The 20009-nt window shown below is 41.0% G+C and overlaps 1 protein-coding gene across 1 annotated transcript in view; it reads left to right on the plus strand.

The window, feature by feature from the left end:
• The window catches only part of EPHA3 (EPH receptor A3), a 306093-nt gene that overhangs the window by 233361 nt on the left and 52723 nt on the right, over positions 1-20009 (plus strand). The window contains exons 9-10 of the mRNA XM_015406944.1: positions 3556-3658; positions 4959-5026. Of these exons, the coding sequence (XP_015262430.1) occupies positions 3556-3658; positions 4959-5026 (171 nt within the window). The remainder of the gene's footprint in view (positions 1-3555; positions 3659-4958; positions 5027-20009) is intronic.

Here is a 20009-nt window from a genome sequence, read left to right on the forward strand (position 1 = left end):
CAGATGACAGGGATCAGTTCCCCTAGAGAAAATGGCTGCTTTGGAGGGTAGGCCCTATGGCATTATACCCTGCTGAGTCCTTCTATCCCCCCCAATGCTGCCCTCCATAGGATCCACCCCCCAAATCTCCAGGTATTTCCCTAATCAGAGGTGGCAACTGTGCTTTCTCCTCAGTGCCTGTTGCTAGGCAATCAGGTTATGTCAGTAAAAGGCCCTTTCCACACGTATTTTGGCCTCTGGGAGAAAACTCATTGGGGCCATTCCTGATAGGGTTGCCAACTCCAGGTGGGAAATTCCTGGAGATTTGAGGGATGGAGCCTGGAGAGGGTGAGGTTTGAGGAGGGGTGGGACCTCAGATAGGTACAATGCCATAGACTCCACCCTCCAATCCAGCCATTCCCTCATGGGGAACCATTGTTGCCAATCTCCAGGTGGGGGCTGGAGATCACTCAGAATTACAACTGCTTCCTAGGAGGGAGCAGAAGGAGATGGAAAGCTGAAGCCAGGGGGCAGATAACGGTAGGTTGATGGTTCGCTGGGAGGGAGATCAGGTTGCCAACTCCAGGTTGGGAAATTCCTGGAGATTTGAGGGGTGGAGCCTAAAGAGGGTGAGGTTTGAGGAGGGGTGGGACCTCAGACAGGTACAATGCCATAGACTCCACCCTCCAAACCAGCCATTCCCAATTGGGGAAGAATTGTTGCCAGTCTCCAGGGGAGGGATGGAGATCTCGCAGAATTACAACTGCTCTTCAGATGGCAGAGATTTTCCCCTGGAGAAAATAGTGGACTCTGTGTCATTATACCCTGCTGCGGTCACCACAGCAAACTGGCGCTGAGTGCCCAAGGCCAGGGCACTCTCCCAGAACCTCTTTCTAGACCTCGTTGTATTTATTCCTAGTTACATTGATAAAGCACTACAAAAAATATATTCTGGATGCAATCCTGTGCTTGTTACACATTATGTTTGTGTTATTGTATATAACACATTGTATGTGTGAATCTAGTAAGATGCTTTTTATGTGGTTTTAATAATTGGCAAGAACTTATGTAAAACAGGCCCATCAAGAATGAGGCTATGGTGTTTTATCAATGCACATATATGCATATGTGGACCGTCTAAACCCCACACCCAGAAAATCTTGATTCATTCACAGTGTGGTGTTGGCACATTCACATCTCTCCTTATATATAAAAGAGTAGTGAGGACACAAATGGACACAAATAGAAGGAGTGAAAATCTCCAGCAACCAGCAGATTTTTGCCCTTTTATTTCCATATTCGTACTGAATGTTCTGTACAGATTCAGAAATAAAAAAGGAAACAATGGAGAATGCCTAATGGATCTGTTCCACTTCAGAAACAAAATCAGGTCTTTCGGATCTCAAAATCGGGGGAAGAATTCAAATGAGCAAGAGCAAGGGATATATTTGCTATCTTTAAAAAAAATAAAGAACTAGAGTTCTCCCCTATTTCAACGGTACAATGAGAACTTTTTTCTTAAAAGCAGAAACTCTTCCAGAAGTTTATAAAATGGCATAGTTGTCCTGGGTGAGTTATGTAATCCTCTCCTGGTAATGTCACAGGTGGTGTTAATATTCACACTATCACGTTTTGTCCTCAAATTGATATCCCTCTGGGAAAAGTCCATGCTCCCACAGTCGCAAATTATTGTATTTTAAATTAAATAACTAGTCTAATACACTCATATTCTACAAATAGGAGTGGGGGTGGGATTTGCCTAGTAGTACAAAAAAAAGATCAAGGTAATTCTTTGACCATAAGACGGTTAGGATGTGCTTTTCTTAAACTTAAGGCTTCCTCCCCCCATGTCACATGACAAACTGTTCCTGTAACTGGAGGAGAGTCTCTAAAGTACTTTGTGACATAGCATCAAGGAATCTGCTGTTCAAAGGGGAAAAAGTAAAAAAAAAAAATCCAGTGGTTTACCACAAACCCTGAATACCAGTAGCTGCCAGTCAAATAATGAGGCAGGACAGTTGTTTTTATGTCCTTCTTGTGAGCTTCCCAGAAGGATCTGCCTGGCTACTATTGAAACAAGATGCTGGACTTTGGTCTGCTCCATCAAGCCTGTTTTTAAGCCCTTTGCATGAGCCTAAATGGTCATTGTACAGAAACTTTCCATATTCATCAGACCCAGAATATCTAGACTAATTTTGTTTGTAGTAGAAATTAACAATGTTATTTAAAAAAACTAGTCAGAGACTTTAAAATTTGGATAATGGAATGTTCAGTTTTTCAATTTAAAGTACGTATCTTGTAACATTCCAGATTGGATTATTAGTTTTGAGACTTGCTTCCCTCAACAGAATTATTGAAAATATTTGACAGATTAACTTTCAATCTGTCTGTCTCAACTGTAATGACATTTAGCAATAATAAAATGATCCAGTAGTTAGTCCTGATTAATTTGTCAGATGTATGCATTTTGGAGAGGGAAGGGGGAATTCCAAGCTTATAGCATAACACAGATATTATAGTGATAACTTTTACTTGTCCCAGAGCCCAAGCGTCTGAAGTTTAAGAAATGTTCTGTTTGAAGAATATAATGTCTCACAAAAACAAACAGAGAAATTTAGTAGCAAGCCAAATAATCTTACACTTGACATGTTTGAATTTTTGAGATTTGTGAGCTTTTAAAAATTCCAGCTCTTTCTGGAAAATAGCTGACCTCTTTACTTTAGTTAACAAATGGCTATTACAGTAACCTTTAGCTCTTGAAATAAATTATATGATGCACATAGAGTATTAAAAATCATTTAGAGGCTAATTTATGGGAATGTATGGGAAAGAAATATTTTTGTGTGTGTTGTGTCAACATATATGCCTGTTGTGGAAGAATAATATAATGGTGTTGAAGAGCTCTGCATATTAGATTATTTATTATACTAATTAGATTTTATGTTATTTATTATACTAATTTTATTTTGGAGCAAATTTTCATTGATCACTTTGGCAATTATATGTTGAATATGGATATTCTTGTGTTACAATAACTTTGAGAATTTTAATGCCTAGATCCTTGTGTAGTTGATTGCTTTGGACACAATCCAACTAAGATGAAGCACTTTTAATTTCCATTGATTTCAGTGTTGATTGTGAGAGAGAAGTCAAATGTTCATTGTAGGTTTTTCATTTGTGTTAGAAGTTGAATTGAAACAAACAAAGCTGATTTAAGACTCCCATTTTCTGAACCATGTACTTTACTAAAGAAATTAATGGACTGTTGAACTGTTTCATCCATTATGCTAGATTTCTGTAGCTAAACATTCCCAGTTTGATTTTAAGTCATCAGTAAAAACTAATGATGATCATTGTGATATATTTTATTTCCACTAAATACTACAGAATTGTAAACAGATCTATATAATCAGTTAGTAAAGAGTGAACAGTTTCCTGACTGAGAAATTGAGTATGGTTGCCCCCAAGTTGAGAAGAAAGTGATATAATGATTTAATTTGTCTGCTGACTACATTTGTCTGTGGTTATATAAATATATATATATTTAAACTCATTTTTATTTCCTTTGACTTCTAGCTTTTTCCATTTCCAGTGAGAATAGCCAGGTTGTGATGATTGCCGTTTCAGCTGCAATAGCAATTATTCTGCTCACAATTGTGGTTTACATCCTGATTGGGAGGTTAGTTCATCACTATTTTAGCCATTTATTTCCTGCTACATTGCAAAAATTAGCACTTTTCCTAAGACACTGTCACTGACAAGAATGGACCTCTTTACCAGTTACATTTCATTGAAGCCTTCCCTCAAGGTTCCCTATCTTGGGATTGTCTGTATGGTTATAACTACATCGTGGCTTTTCTTATGCTGGGTCCAGTCCTTTGGAATGGCCTACCAGAGCCAGTGCAGAGAGTGCCTTCACTTAGTACAGTGGGAGACCAGAAGGGGCAGGGATATGGGCCATTAGCAATGGCATAGTATCACTTCCAGGAAAACCTAGAAGTAACATCACACCTGTCTAGGGATCACCAGAAACTCTATGGTAAAACCAGAGTGGTTTTAGTGATTCCTGCATTGTGCAGGGAGTTGGACTAGATGACCCTGGAGGTCCCTTCCAACTCTATGATTCTATAATTCCTACAGAGGACTGATGTAACTTCCAGGTTTTCCCCAGAAGTGGCATCAAGCCTCTGTAGGAACTTCTGAAAACTCTATGATTTTACCATAGAGTTTCTAGTTATTCCTAGAGAGGTGTTGTTGCTGACAGTGATTTAAGAAAATTCTTTCCCTCTCTGGCTACTGGAGTGCTGGTAGGCAAGGCCTGCTGCGGGGTGGGAGATTTACCACTCCCACAGGCACATAGCAACCCTATGTTGTGTTTAGGAAAGCATATAAGATAGTCTTGTTCCAGAGAGCATTCGGTGGAGACTGAATTTCTTTAGCAAATTTGACTGTGTTCATTCTTTGTGTTTTCCAGTTTTCAGTGTTTTAATCTTGGATGCTTTGTTATTTGTGCGTTTTAAGCTTGTTAATCAGGCTATTACAGTGTATTATCATGACCTGGTTGCTACATTGTTAGCCACCTGGTCTGAAGAGATAAAATGGGAAATAAATATTTTATATAAATAAATAAAATGGTTAGTCCATTTAGGCCCTCATCTGCTGAGTAGGACGTAGGCACAGTTACATACGTTAATGAGGCTGCTAACAAAAGTAGCACCAGTCCTACGGAACTTGTTTAAAACAGCTATAAACACATTCTAAGGCAACTGTAAAACCTAACTGGTGTGGTCAAAAATCAACATATTTTGTCATTAGCCAAATTCCCTCAGAACTATCTCGACTCTGTAAGGTACAGAGAATAAATGGTATTAAAATTCATACCAGGTATTTAGTTATTTAAAGGAAATGTTTCATTCTCTTTTTTGTAAGTCAACAGTGTATGCATTTCTGATTTTTTTAAAAGCTATTATTTCTTGTAGGTTCTGTGGGCATAGTAAATCAAATCACGGCACTGATGAGAAGAGACTATATTTTGGCAATGGGCACTGTAAGTTACAAAAAGTAGTACATATGTATTATGTTACCCAACATCTTTGTATTCAGAATGAATTCATATTGAGGGCAAATTTTAGTGTGATGTTGGTGGTGGATAAGAAAAACCCATGTGACCTTGTATCCATCTAGAATCTCATTTAAATTGAGCCAGTATTCATTCTGTCCTACTATACTGGTTGACTGTCACTGCAACACCAGCCCAGGCTATGGATCTCCAGTGTCCTGAGGTTTTATGCATAGTGGCTGCATGATAAACATGATGTGTCACATTACAGTAATAAATCTCAAATGTAGTAAATTAGATCAAATATTTTGTAATTAAAATTAATATTTGATCCAGCTTCCAAATCTTTTGTATATCACATCCTTTTTTAAAAAAATTGTGTCTCGCAAAGTAGAGAGAATACATAGATGCTGATATGTTAGTATTTTCTGAGATTGTTAATATTTTCTATCTCAGTAACAGAGTCTCATCTTCCCCATTTCCTCTAGCAGATAGAAGTTGCAGGCCAACAGTACATACTTTGACTTCTTTTGGATGAGAGAGTGCTGAATACCTAGGGTGTCTTTATAATACGCACATTCATTTATGTGAATTGAGCCTATTGCCATGCTAACAAAAGATAGCAAAGCTGCTAACCCTGAATCCAGTTTATAAGAGTCCCCCCAGTAGGCTTCATCCGGAGGCAACTCATAATTCTCAAGTCATACTCTTTCTATTACTCTCTAAATTCAGATGGCAAACTGGTTTCAAACTGCTTTTCTGTCTACCCTTTATCAAGAGTTATTCAGCTTATTCAGAGTTATTCAGAGTTTATTCAAGTTGCTTTTAAAAAGAAAACATAAGAACATAAGAGAAGCCAATATTGGATCAGGCCAATGGCCCATCCAGTCCAACACTCTGTCACACAGTGGCCAAAAATACCAGGTGCCATAAGGAGGTCCACCAGTGGGGCCAGGATACTAGAAGCACTCCCACTGTTGCCCCCCAAGCACCAAGAATACCGAGCATCACTTGCCCTAGACTAAGAGTTCCTATCTATACCTTGTGGCTAATAGCCACTGATGGACTTCTGCTCCATATGTTTATCCAATTCCCTCTTGAAGCCATCCATGCTTGTAGCCACTACTACGTCCTGTGACAGTGAATTCCATGTGTTAATCACTCTTTGGGTGAAGAAGTACTTCCTTTTATCCATTCTAACCCGACTGCTCGGCACTTTCATTGAGTGCCTACGAGTTCTTGTAATGTGAGAAAGGGAGAAAAGCTCTATAATGCTGCATGTTTTGTAGCAAAAAACTTAGCCAGGCCCTTTTAAGCTAATCAAATCAGTTAGTCTCATCTATTTATCTAATTCCAAATGGTGCCTCCATCTGTGGATTTCTAAATCTGCTGATCGGGGGCACACTTACCCCAAATAGCCTTTTCTGCAAACTTAGTTAACCTCCTAGGTTAACCTCTGAAGAGTTTCAAAAAAGACATTGGAGGGTTAAAATACCCCCCCTTAAAAGCATTGTCTGCATATGTGCAGACTACACACTTACCTGCAGCAGAGGCTTCTGCTGTGGTGGCAGCAGATCCTGGGAGCTGCCACGAGGCCTGGGCTGCCTGGAGCTGCACCAGGCAAGTCGCTGAAAGCAGGGGAAGATGGTGAAAGCAAGTGGGGGAGGCCTTGGTGGGTCCGCCTGGAGCAGCTTTGGGAAAGCTGCTAAGAAAAGTGAGGGGGGAGGGAAGCCTCAGCAGGCCTATCTGGATCTTTTTTTAAGGAGGCTGAGCTGCCCTCTCTGTGAATGTCTCTGGGATTGAGAGACAGGACCTGAGGTGTGAGATGGTCATGACTCTCTGTATATTTTTAAAACAGACAAGAAGGGTAGCTTGTGACATCCTGACCTATGATAACCCTGAACCTGAGAGAGAGAGGGAGGGAGGGAGGTTGCTGAGGGTGGTAGGCCCTCTGTGTGATTGGAGAAGGGGCATCACACCAACTTTTAAAATGTCTTCGTTACTTATTATTGGTGATTTCTGAAATCTGTTCTCCTAGGCTGAAGTTCAGAAACTTGGGTTCAAGTTCAGAAGCTTGAGTTACAGTTCAGAAGTTTTCATTTGTTGAAGTTTAGAAACTGGGTTGAAATTCAGAAGTTTTCATTCGTTCTGACGGATGTTTAAGGCTTGAACAACATTAGGTCACCTAGAAGAAATTATCTCCTAAAAGATTTAATCTATATTGTTCTCAGAAAACTTGGAAACAGTTTCTCAACACAGGAATGCTTTCTGAGTGTGCCTTGTTTACCAATATCACCACATGGTGAATGTTTCCAACTGACACACAATAACAGCTGACCACAGTATCTTTAATAATGATTCCCTTATGTATTGGCCATTTCCAGCTCTCCCATTGCCTGTGCAGTGTGCTCCCTCAGCCATTGGCCCATCAACCGCCACTCAAGAGTACTTGCGTTCCTTTGGGTTTGGGGAGGGGAGTTTTATTAATATCCATTCTCAAAATTTCCAGTCCTTGCTCCAATTTAAAACTCTCAGTCTTGGCTGTTTCAATTAAAAGAGCCATCAAATCGTAGGAGCACTTGTTCATAATGGCATACCATTTTTCTTTAAACTCTGAATTGTCTGGGAACATGCCCGGTTGTTTCCTAATCCTTATGTCAGAGTACTGGCTACAGTTTCTCCTAAGCCTCAACAGCTGGGAATAAGGTAGATTCTTTTTCAGGTGTGATGGGTGGAAGTTGTCATTAGACAAAGGAATTTGCATCCGTAGATTTTCTGTATGTGCTGGTCTGTATTCTATTTCCCACCCTTTTAACACTGACATCTAAGAAATTGATCTCCTTGCAATCACAGGTAAAGGTAAAGGTTCCCTTGCTCGAAAGCCAGTCGAATCTGACTCTAGGGTTGTGGTGCTCATCTCCGTTTCAAAGCCGAAGAGCCAGAGCTATTCGAAGACGTTTCCGTGGTCATGTGGCCAGCATGAATAAACACCAAGGCGCACGGAACACTGTTACCTTCCCACTGAAGTGGTACCTATTTCTCTATCTGCAATTTCTTGCTTTCGAACTGCTAGGTTGGCAGGAGCTGGAACTAGAGATGGGAGCTCACTCCATCATGTGGCACTCGGGTCTCAAACTGCTGAACTACTGACCTTCCACAGCCTGCAGTTCAGTGTCTTAACCATTGAGCCACCGCAGCTCCCGAGCCACGTTGCACAAAATCCGTTGCATGTAAGCGATATAAGAAGAGAGTTTTCTACAGAATTATTATAGTAAACAATTTTGCATATGTATCTTTATTGACTTTTCATTATTTTTGTCATAGATGTTTTGTTTGGATTTCAATCTCCATGCGAGGGCTGGAGATCACTCAGAATTACAGCTGTTCTTCAGATGGCAGAGATCAGTTCCCCTGGAGAAAACAGTGGACTCTGTGTCGTTATACCCTGCTGAGGTCACCACAGCAAATTGACACTGAGTGCCCAAAGCCAGGGCACCCGCCCAGAGCCTCTTCTAGAGCTCGTTGTATTTATTTCCACAACAGGCCTTATTCCTAGTACTATATATATGTTGCCTCTTACTGTGCAATTATACTTCGTCCTTTCTGATTAAAGACTGTGTGTGAAAAAGATGTTTCTCTAAATGTTGTAAAGGATGCTTTTCAGCAACTACATAGTCCTCCCTGAGCTATGTGAAGACAGTGTCACTCACATTTTAGTCTCATCTCTGGTCCTGTATCAGGTGTGTGGGAGTATGAGGGCCTTGTATCTACAGGGGGGAGCTGCAGAGACATGTGTCTCCATGGAAGACCATCTGGGGAGAGAGAGGACAAAGCGAGAGAGAGAGTCAGGTTAAGACAGCTCCCAGGTTAAGACAAAAAGAGGCATCCCATTCAAAAAGATAACACCTATACATACTTAGAGTGATGTAGCAGTCCCCAATGTCCAGGCATGCTGAGTCACTCACTCCAAAAGTTTGCTCATATACACAATGACATATACATAATCTTGTGCACTAATCTTCCTCTCCCATATTGTACTTCAGGGAATCATTTGTGAGAATGAAGAAGCTGCTAGGTTCATTTCCTGAAACTCTGGGATTGGTTGCAGAAGATCTTGCAACACAAGCGGGGCTACAATAAGTCTGACAGTGCAAGCAGCTACTGCAGTCTTTTTCTTGCATTTCCACATGTGCAAGAGCTGTAGTTCAAGTGGAAATGCTGTTCTGGATCCAACTTTTTGACTATTGATCCCCTTTTGCCTAACCTATATCAGAAATGAAGAGCATAGATTGGATCTGGAAGTTCTGTTCCAATAATGATGCAACATTCCTCCAGTCCAATAATTCTTGTGCTGGCAAAAGAGACATGTTCCCCTGCTGGAAGGCTCCTTATTCATAAGGAATCTTTGGAGCCAACCCTCTGTGTTCAACAATTAGTATACATATTTATGTATTATGGATGTACCTTTTGACCACTTGAAGTCTTTCAACTATAGCAGTTTATAATGTGACTAAAAATGCATCAGATTATTACGGCAAAAGATTTTTTAAAAAACAATTTAACAGGTTTAAAACAAGCAAAAATTAATATGTTAACTGCCTGATACTAAAAGTAGCAAATGCATAGCCCTTCAAACTAGATACAGGTCCACTCACACACTCCTCAGCATTTTACTGATTTTCAATGTGCCTGTGATGGACTGTCAAGGATTAATGCCTAACAGAGTCTGAAAACCTTTGAGTGACAGGCTGTTCTAAGGAAATTCTGTTAAGAGGCTCAGTTAAGGAATGACAATTGGGAACTGACAGTTGAAGAAGAGTCAGTTAAGCACTGACTGTGGACTGGGAAGGAGGCTAAGAGAGTTGAGTGGATCATGGTGGATCCTCATTCAAGCCAAAAAAAGGGAAATCGTTTCTAGTAAAGAGAAGTGATCCCTGGTTTGTGTTTAAAGAAGGATTTGGAGAACTTGGTTGTATGTTCCTGCCTTCTTACGTGTAAATGCCAGTGAAACTCAGAAACCTATGCTTGAGTGTTTTGATTTGATTGATTAAATTTCTACCTCACCCTCCCAGCCAAGGCCGGCTCAGTGTTTAAGCAGAAACTGTAAAAAGGCCTCTTCGCCCCAAAGTTTTAAAGACCTTGTTGAATAGCAGGAACACTTACCTTTTGGCAACAAGATATCTGGTGTTTGTGTGAAAACAAAGTTACCTCAGTTTTATTATCTGTTCCCCTCATACTTCCTACACCTAATTCCTCCTGACCTTTCCCCCTCCAAATTAAATAAAACTTTTTGTTTATTTTGAACTTTCAAAAGCCTCTCATGTGCCATTTCAAAAGCAGAATATAAGAAGGTGATTGTGTCTCTTCCCTCAGTTCCCTGGGTTGGGCTAGCATCAAAATATATGTATACTAGGAAAAAGGCCCGTTATGGAAATAAATACAACGAGCTCTAGAAAGAGGCTCTGGGCGGGTGCCCTGGCCTTGGACACTCAGTGTCAATTTGCTGTGGTAACCTCAGCAGGGTATAATGACAGTGAGTCCACCATTTTCTTCAGAGGAACTGATCTCTGCTACCTAAAGAACAGTTATAATTTTGAGTGATCTCCAGCCCTCACCTGTAGATTGGCAACGATGGTTTCCCAGAAGGGAATGGTTGGTTTGGAGCGTGGAGTCTATGGCTTTGTACCTGTCCGAGGTCCCACGCCTCCTGAAACCTCACCCTCTCCAGGCTCCATCCCTCATATATCCAGGAATTTCCTACCTGGAGTTGGCAACCCTATCTCCTTCCCAGCCAATCATCAACCTACCTTTATTTCCCCCTCACTCTTCAGCTTTCCACCCCCACACACACACCTGCAGCCTCTCCCGTGCTCTGAAGCCCTGACTGCTACGTTACATTGGCTGTCATACGGGGGCCACCTCAGCAGCATATAAGGATACAGAGCCCACCATTTTCTCCAGGGGAACTGATCTCTGCCATCTGGAAAGCAGTTGTAATTCTGAGTGATCTCCAGCCCTCACTTGGAGATTGGACACATTTTACCTCAGAACAGCAAACTGTTTAGAATGTTAGAGGCAAAAGCCAATCAAGTCGCATATGCAAACAACCTCTGTGTTCCGAGACAAAGGCCAATGAGGCTGCATATGCAAATAACCTCTGTGTTCTGACTGGCTATGGGGGGGGGAGGAAAAGCAAACTGTTTAGAATGTTGGAGGCAAGACCCAAGCAATGCAGCCAGTGGATAGGGACAGATTCTGAGTGACACACCAGGGCGCCAACCAATTCCAGAGTGTGTCAAATGTTCTAGAGAACTGGCACCACCACTCGGCTTTTATATATAAGGGAGATAATAAAGCAACTGGGTAGGGCAGCCATAGACAAATAAATGAGAAGAAAATAGAGAAAAGGGGGCTGCTCAGCAAGAAAGAAGGGGAAATCTTGCATATGAGGGAGGGAAGAGGGAAAGATCATCATAGCCCCAGTTTGTGTTAAATGAAGGTTAATGCTTGTCAATTGAAATGCTTAACAAGTGTAATGGGGAAGGGATTTGCATATAAGAAGGAAAGGACTTAGATAAGAAGGAATGTAAAATTCTCTGGCCCTGATTCCTTAACCATAGCTCAAGTCCAGGTAAAGTTACATCTTGCACAAGTTCTGACAACCAAACTACACAATCTGGATTGCCTTTTCTACTTATATTCCATAGTGCATGTATTACATTTTGATTCTATTCCCTCTGTAATATATTTTTGTCACATAGCAGAAACACTGCCAATCAGTTACAGATTCTTGCTCCCTCCCTCCCTTTTTCTTTTCTTTTTCTTTTTTTTTTACTTCAGCTGGACTGAGAATTAATTCCTTCTGTGTGGTTTTATATGTGGTTGCTGAAATTAAAGCCTCTACGTAATTGCAACTGTGTTGGGGCAAATGAAACTCCAAATTGTTTTTCTCTAGAGCCTTTCCCCCACAGGAACATGACTATACGTTCTTTATGGCAAGCACCAAGCTGTGAGATTCAGCTACTTAGGGCCGCACACTGATAGTTAACACACTGGGCTTAAGCAACCCATTTAGCGACATGTGCCTCACATCATGAGGTCTTCATTATTCAAATTTAATTAGGATATAAAACAGAAAAAGCCATTTTAAATGCGTCATGGACAAATCACAGGTCAAAATTTGTTCTGCCCACCCCTAACAGTGGAATGTCACAATCACTGTTTTTTAAGTTAGTCGCAGTTAATACATTCATCCACTTATATTTTTGCTTTGATTGACCAGTCCTTATTTTTTTTAAGATTCATGTTATAATGTGAAGGAAAAGATCACAGAGTTATAGTTTCCCTGGGAAATATCCTACAAAAGAGTTCTGAATTTTAAAAAACAAAACTAATACTATTTCACTCAGACCATACATGATTTCTGGCAATATTTCCCCCCCCCAAAAAAGTACCCTTAATTTAATTCCCATTTTATTCTAATGGTATCTTCCTTTTTAAACATTTTCCTTAAGTAGCAACATTTACACTGTTGATTGAACCATTCGTGGTTCACTCACACAGCTTACCCCATGCCAGGAAGGAAAGTATTTACTTAAAAGAGTGCGGTCCAGATGCTTAAGGATTCCTTGAATCCACACACAGGCCTGGACTCTACTCCCGTTGCAAAAAAAAAATATATATATATATATAAAAACTCATACAGTGTCAGTTTAAAGTAGTACTTACTCTCCAAACAGCCATCAATGATGATATCCCTGGTTTTTCTTGGTCCTTAAGTTGAACACATTGGGCAACCCCACTGTGACAAACTGACCTTCAAAACCAGGATGCTTAGTGCATCAAATGCAGAGAGCTGGGCGATTAGGGTTAATACCTCACTGTAAAGCACAGTTTGATAGACAGGCTGCTGCCTGCGTGAACCTCTTTTCTCTAATTAGTCAGCACCAGCTGAGGAGAACTTTCAAAAGTCTTGTCAGTCTTGTCAGGGGGGGTCAGTCATCATTTGGACTTTGACTTGGTGGTTGCCAGGCAGAAGAAGTGTGTGTGTTGATCTGAGGGAAACAGACAAGTTCACTTTGGAAGTGAAGGGACACAACTCCTTTCCCTTACTGTGTACGAACACATTTGAGGAAAAGTTTAGAAATTAGAACTTAAAGTCTAAGTGTCAGTCTTAGCTGAATTCCATTTATTCACAGTCTTCAGAAATGGAGTTTAGGTCCAATAGAAGAGACTGGACAGTAGGTTGAAACTGCCAGTCTAGCCAAACAGAAAAGGATTATTGCTCCTAGAAAGAGAAGGATATTTCTTACCCAGTTATTCAGTGGGTTCAACTCAGAAAGGACTCCTGGTTTATGTGAAAAGGAAAAACTGTAATCCCACTAGCATTTTTAAATACTGGAAGAAAGTACTAACTTCCAGGAAACTCAGTTATATGAAACTTTATTAAGACACATTGTTGCTGAAAGAAATCTTCAAGACCAACAAAACTCTCATAGTTAAGAACTGAGTTTGTAAGAAAATAAGCTTTGACTATACTGTGTTGTCTATTCAGAATATTATAATTTGTATAAACAGCAAAATTTACCTCAGCTTCTTTTCCCCTGCCTATTTCTAAACCAACTGTGCCTGTTCAATAAACTCAACATTCTTGTTTGAACTTTACTTCGTGTCAAGTGCCATTTACAAAGAGATTTACAAGAGGGCTCCTGCTTAGCTACAATAAATCTCTGGCCTGGGCAAAAGCCTAATAATTTCTTTATCACAGGGTGGGACTCGTAGAAAGTTATAATTCTATTATTAAAATATGTTACTAAGTGTTCTTGTGTGAAAATCTGCCTCACAGTAAAGAACAAGCAGGGGTCCATCATACCCAGTTTCAACCCTCTTCTTAAAAGACCTTTGAGCCATAGTGAATGTGTAAAACATTATTATTATCATCATCATCATCATCATCATTATCATTATTATCATTAGTCACAGTCAGATATTTGGCTGGTAGATGGTGCTCTGCAATTTCCCTGTTCATGGGAACTGCAGATGTATTTTCACAGGCTACTTGCTGTTCTAAGCAACATTGTCTTCTGGAGCTGAGCTGGTGTTATTTGCTCAATGCCCATAATGTCCAGGTGTTTCTCGAGACTTTTAGGTACTGCTCCAAGGACTCCAGTGACAACTGACACAATTGTCATCTTCTTCTCCCTGAGGTGCTCTAGATCTTCCAATTTCATGATCTTCTATTCTTTCTTTTCTAATCTGCTGTCTCTTGGGATTGTGGTGTAAAGTTCCAAACACTATTTCTCATTTGAAGTGGCTAAATTTGCAGATAACACGAAATTTTTCTGGGTGATAAAAGCCAGGGAGGATTGTGAGGCACTCCAAAGGGATCTGTTGAGGATGGGCGAGTGAGCGTCAACATGGCAAATGGGGTTCAATGTGGCCAAGTGCAAAGTGATGCCCATTGGAGTCAGAAATCCCAAATATAAATACACATTGATGGGGTCTGAACTGGCAGAGTCTGACCAAGAGAGAGATCTTGGAGTCATAGTAGATAACTCACTGAAAATGTCGAGACAGTGTCTGACGGCAATAAAAATGGCCAACGCTATGCTGGGGATTATTAGGAAGGGAATTGAAAACAAATCAGCCAGGATCATAATGCCCCTGTATAAATCAGTTGTGCGACCTCATTTGGAATACTGTGTGCAATTCTGGTCACCACCTCAGAAAGGATAGTATAGTGCTGGAAAAAGTGCAGAAAAAGGCAATCTGGTCACCACCTCAGAAAGGATAGTATACCGCTGGAAAAAAGTGCAGAAAAAGGCAACTAGAATGATAAAAGAATTGGAACATTTTTCCTATGAAGAAGGTTAAAGTGCTTGGGGCTCTTTAGCTTGGAAAAATGACAACTGAGCGGTGACATGATAGAGGTTTACAAGATTATGCATGGGATAGAGCAGGTCGAGAAAGAAATACTTTTCTCCCTTTCTCACAATACAATAACTTGTGGGCGCTCAATGAAATTGCTGAGCAGTTAGCTTAGAGTGGATAAAAGGAAGTACTTCTTCACCCAAAGAGTGGTTAACACATGGAATTCACTGCCACAGGAGGTGGTAGTGGTTACAAGCTTGGATGGCTTCAAGAGAGAATTGGAAGAACATATGGAACAGAGGTCCATCAGTGACTATTAGCCACAAGGTATAGATAGGAACTCTAGGATTGGTGCAAGTGATGCTCTGTATTCTTGGTGCTGGGGGGGAGGCAACAGTGAGAGGGCTTCTAGTATCCTAGCCCCAATGGTGGACCTCCTGATGGCACCTGGTATTTTTGGCCACTGTGTGACAGGGTGTTGGACTGGATGGGCCATTGGCCTGATCCAACATTGGCTTCTTTTATGTTCTTATGTTCAATGAAGAGTTTTGTGTGAGTGCAGTTATCGTGTGACTAGATCTATGGATTGCTTTATAAACTTACATCATACTACACAATATATGAAATTAACAACATCTGGTCAAAATTGATATATTGTAGTTTCTGGATGTGTGGGTTTGTTTGTTTTTGTATAAGTGTGTATTATTGACCACTGTGGTAAGCCCCTGAGGCTGAAACATGCATGGTCTTGTGTTGGTCAATTGACATGTTCATCATCTGTATTTGGAAAATATTACAGCATATTTTTAAATTCAATTTATGTCCTGCTCTCCACGAAACTAGTTCAGATTGGGTGATAATTTATAAAATATACATTATAAAAACTTTCCAACATTAAAAAAAAAATCACATTCAATAAATACAATAAAATCATTAAAAAAGCTACTATACAGTTTTAAGATGGTGTAAAAACTCCTATAGAGGGCAGTGTACAGGCATCTGATAGAAGGGGAAAAGAGGGGGAGCAGGGGGGAGATAGGCGGATAGGAGGGGGAGGCCAAAAACTAGATAAGCCTATTGACAAGGAGCCCATCAGTGTCCTCAACCATAGGCCTGGCAGAAAAACTGTTTTGCAGGCCCTGTGGAATTGTACCAAATCCCGCAGGGCCTTTATCTCTCTTAGAAGAGTGTTCCACTATGCTGGGGCCAGGGCTGAAAAGGCCCTGGCTTTGGTTGAGGACAACCAAATGCTCTTTGGGCTGGGGACCACCAGTAGATTTTGGCCACTCAAGCATAATGCTCTGAGGGGGACGTACCAGGAGAGGCAGTCCCGAAGGCATGCTGGTCCCTGACTGTTAAGGGCTTTAAAGGTTAACACCAAAACCTTGAATTTGATCTGGTCTTCAATCTGGGGCCAGTCAGCTGATAGAGCACTGGTTGGATGTGCGCTCTAAAAGGCGTTCCTGTCAGAACCCTTGCAGCTGCATTCTAAACCAGTTGCATTTTCTGAATCAACCTCAAGAGAAGCCCTGCATAAAGCAAGTTAAAGTAATCGAACCTGGAGATGACTGTTGCATGGATCACCATGGCTAGGTCAGAGGGCGACAGGTATGGAGCCAACTGCTTAACCTGGCAAAGATAGTAAAATGCCAGCTTAACCATCTTTGTGACCTGGGTCTCCATTGAAAGAAAAGCATTCAGGATCACTCCAAAAGCCCTGACAGATGGCTAGCTGTTAGCACCCCATCAAGAAAGGGAGTTGGCAACCCCTCCCGACCCCCCCCCCACTGAGCCACAGGACCTCCATCTTTGATGGATTTAGTTTCAGCCTGCTCTGCTTTAACCAACCAACCATGGCCTCCAAAACCCTGGTCAGATTTTCTGGGGCAGCCTCTGGCTGGCCACTCATCAGCAGATAGAGCTGGGTGTCATCAGCATACTGGTGACACCCAAGCCCATAATCCCACACCAGCTGAGCAAGGGGGTGCATAAAGTTGTTAAACAACATTGGGAAGAGGATATATAAAGATTGCTTGGATTTCAGGCCCTATGTTTTTAATTTTACCATTGTGTACACCACATAATAAATATTTATTTTGATTATATTTTATCTGTTGTAGCTTGATCCTTGTAGCATCTTCAGTATATTCCAGGTCAAATTTTGTCCCCCCCCCTTGTCTTTAATTAGCTGCAAACAATTAAATCTCTTGGTTTTGCTCCCCCCTTTCAAAGGGGGGAAAGTGAAACCAAATGATTAAATGGCTGCCAGCCATTTAAATCCAACAGCTGGCCAGCAGACCCAGTCAGCTGTTATGTTTAAATGGCTAGTGGACATTAAACCCTTCAGTTTCACTCCCCCCCCCCCTTGAAGGGGGAAGCAAAACCAACTGGTGAAATGGCTGCCAGCCATTTAAACCTGTAAGCAAAAACAAGAGAATCACAGAATGATTTCTCCTGCAGCTGGGAGAAAGGTGGAAGGGAAGTCCCTTTCAGGGCAGTCTCTGCTTGCCATGGCCAGGAGAAGGGAGGATCTGAACTCACTGGACCAGCTCAGTTCGTGTGGGGCTTTGGTTTGGTTTGGGGTTTGGTTCAAGAGGTAGAATGAGTCCTTCCGTTTCTTTCTTCAAGTGCCCATTTTGGAGCCACTTTCAGGTATTTTCACTATCAACTTTGTTCTCTATGTCTTCAGCTATTGCCCATGCAATTTCCAGTTGTTAAAGTGAGTTTTGATTGAAATCTTTTTTTGTTTCTGTAACCTTAAATAACTCTGCCTTGGATACTTCAGCTAGAAGGTTTTCTTTGCTTTTCTGGGTGAAGTCATTCAGGGTTTGTTTTTTCTTCTTCTACTGTTATTATTATTACATTATATACACAGTGGTATAGTCCACAGTCTTGTTCCTTTTATAAAAGCTCCTCCCTGGACATGTTGTTATAATACAGCCCTGTTACCTTTATCAAAATGATTTCCTGATTTAGAGGAAGCCCCTTTAATTACTACTTCACAAATTACATGGCTGTGTTTGGACATTCAAAATAGGTTTCTAGACCAAAACTCAGTGACCCATGGTTCAAATGAAGATCCTCAACTTCCTGTGGTGAAGTGGCCATATAAATGATTTTGACCTTCCCAGTTATTCTGGAACGTAGATAAAATATATGATTATCAACAGTTCTTTTCGTGGAAATAAGTTGTTTCTTTAAAGTTAATTCTTTGTTTTAATGCTCGGAGCTACAACTGGACCTTCCAAGGCTAACTAACCAACCTTTTTCCCCTCCAAATTGTCACTGGGGGAGTATAAATCCAACGGTGCCAGGCATTCTTCCAGTGGTAGCTGGTAAAAGTCTAATGAAAATACAAAAACCGGAATTCTCCTGAGTTAATTGCAACAGGATAAACTAACTTCTGTAACTGTAATAAACTCTCTGCACTTCAGCCTACGGCAGCTGGTGTATTTCAGTCAGTTGATTCTGAATTGCTTGAGAAAAAGTCTCAGCCTTAAACTGTTCCCTGCAGCCTTATTTTATACTCTATAATATCACTTCAGACAAACAGAGCAGTATTTCATCTCCTCAGATAATCTCTGTTTGCCCACTTCTGGACAAGCCCTTTCTATTCCTTTGCTGCCTGTGGGGCAATTCAAGACAGTAAAATAGAAATGGAAATCATGGCATTCACACAGAAGAAAAGCTGTAAAGCAGAGCAGCTTAACACATGCACATGTGTTTATTATACGCTGTTCATGACAGAACACGCTTAGCTATATGGACTGCTATTAATAACTGGGTATAAATGGGTTGTGCTCTTTGCAATTTCTAGCCACCTGATAACACAGAACCTCTGGGATCTGCATTAAAAAGAACAGCAGCAGCCCTCTTCCCAGTCATTTAGGGGCTTTTAAATAGCTGTTGTTGCTTTTTATTGGGGGCAGGCAGAAGTCTGTACCATGCAGCCTGCATAGATGGCAGGGAGCCTTTACAAGACATTTAACCCATAGCCATCTGCTGTTGCAGAGGTGTGTTTGTTTGAACTAGGGTTGCCAACTCTGATTTGGGAAATTCCTGGAGATTTAGAGGTGTGGCCTGGAAAGAGTAGAGTTTGGGGAGGCAAGGAAACTCAGCAAAGGTGTGATGCCATGGGGTCCTCCCTCCAAAACTGCCATTTCCTCCAAGGAAGCTGGTATCTGTGGCCTGGAGAGTAACTGTAATTCCAGGAGAGCTTCAGGCCCCACATAGAGACTGGCAACGTACATTGTTGTTTGAAAGATCATAGTGAAAATTATTCTTTACACACTACCACCTTGCAGGAAAGACTCTCATATGTTATACTGTGTGAAGTACACCCACAAATGGGCATTCCAAGCATGAGATGAATAGTGGTGGTTTGCCATTACCTTCATGTATGTATCAGCCTCAGTCTTTCTTTGTGGTCTTCCATCCAAATACTGACCATGAAGCAGACTGCCTCTAAACCTGTAGCTAGTGTGTTTACTAGCCACAGCAACCTCTCCTCCATGAGTTCAGACCAAACTGGGCTAATCAGGCTGCTACACCCCGTTTTTTCTGAGTATAATCTTACATTTCTGTTTGTCATTCAACTTCTGAAACTTTTACATTTGATTTCTAAACCATGTGAGTGGTTTGATTAAATTCACACAGCAATAAGAGTATGTAAACATCTAAAAAGCACCAGACCAAATAGCCTGATGTAGCATCCTGTTTTCTGAGGGTGCGGAGCCTCATCCTTATGGAAGCCCATTTCTGTTGTGGATTCCCCAGCAACTAGCATTCAGAAGCAGACTGCCACTAAACCTATAGCTAGTGTGGCTACTAGCCACATCATCCTCTCCTCCTTTGCCTTTGAAAGCCTCCTAAACCATTGTTCTTCACCACATCTTGTGGAAGCACTTTTCATAAATCATTTATTTATTTATTTATTTATTTATTCAATTTCTACCCCGCCCTCCCCACGAAGTTCTGGTTTTGTCTAGCATGTATATACTTCAAATCCATTTTGGGGGGAAAGTCTGTCTTTTGTAGAAAATACATTGTTAAAAATAGGAGCCGTTCAGTAATACCATCTGACTTATATGTTACGTGGCAT

This window comes from Gekko japonicus, unplaced genomic scaffold (assembly GCF_001447785.1).
Source record: "Gekko japonicus isolate JY-2015 unplaced genomic scaffold, Gekko_japonicus_V1.1 scaffold1450, whole genome shotgun sequence".
Taxonomy (NCBI): domain Eukaryota; kingdom Metazoa; phylum Chordata; class Lepidosauria; order Squamata; family Gekkonidae; genus Gekko; species Gekko japonicus.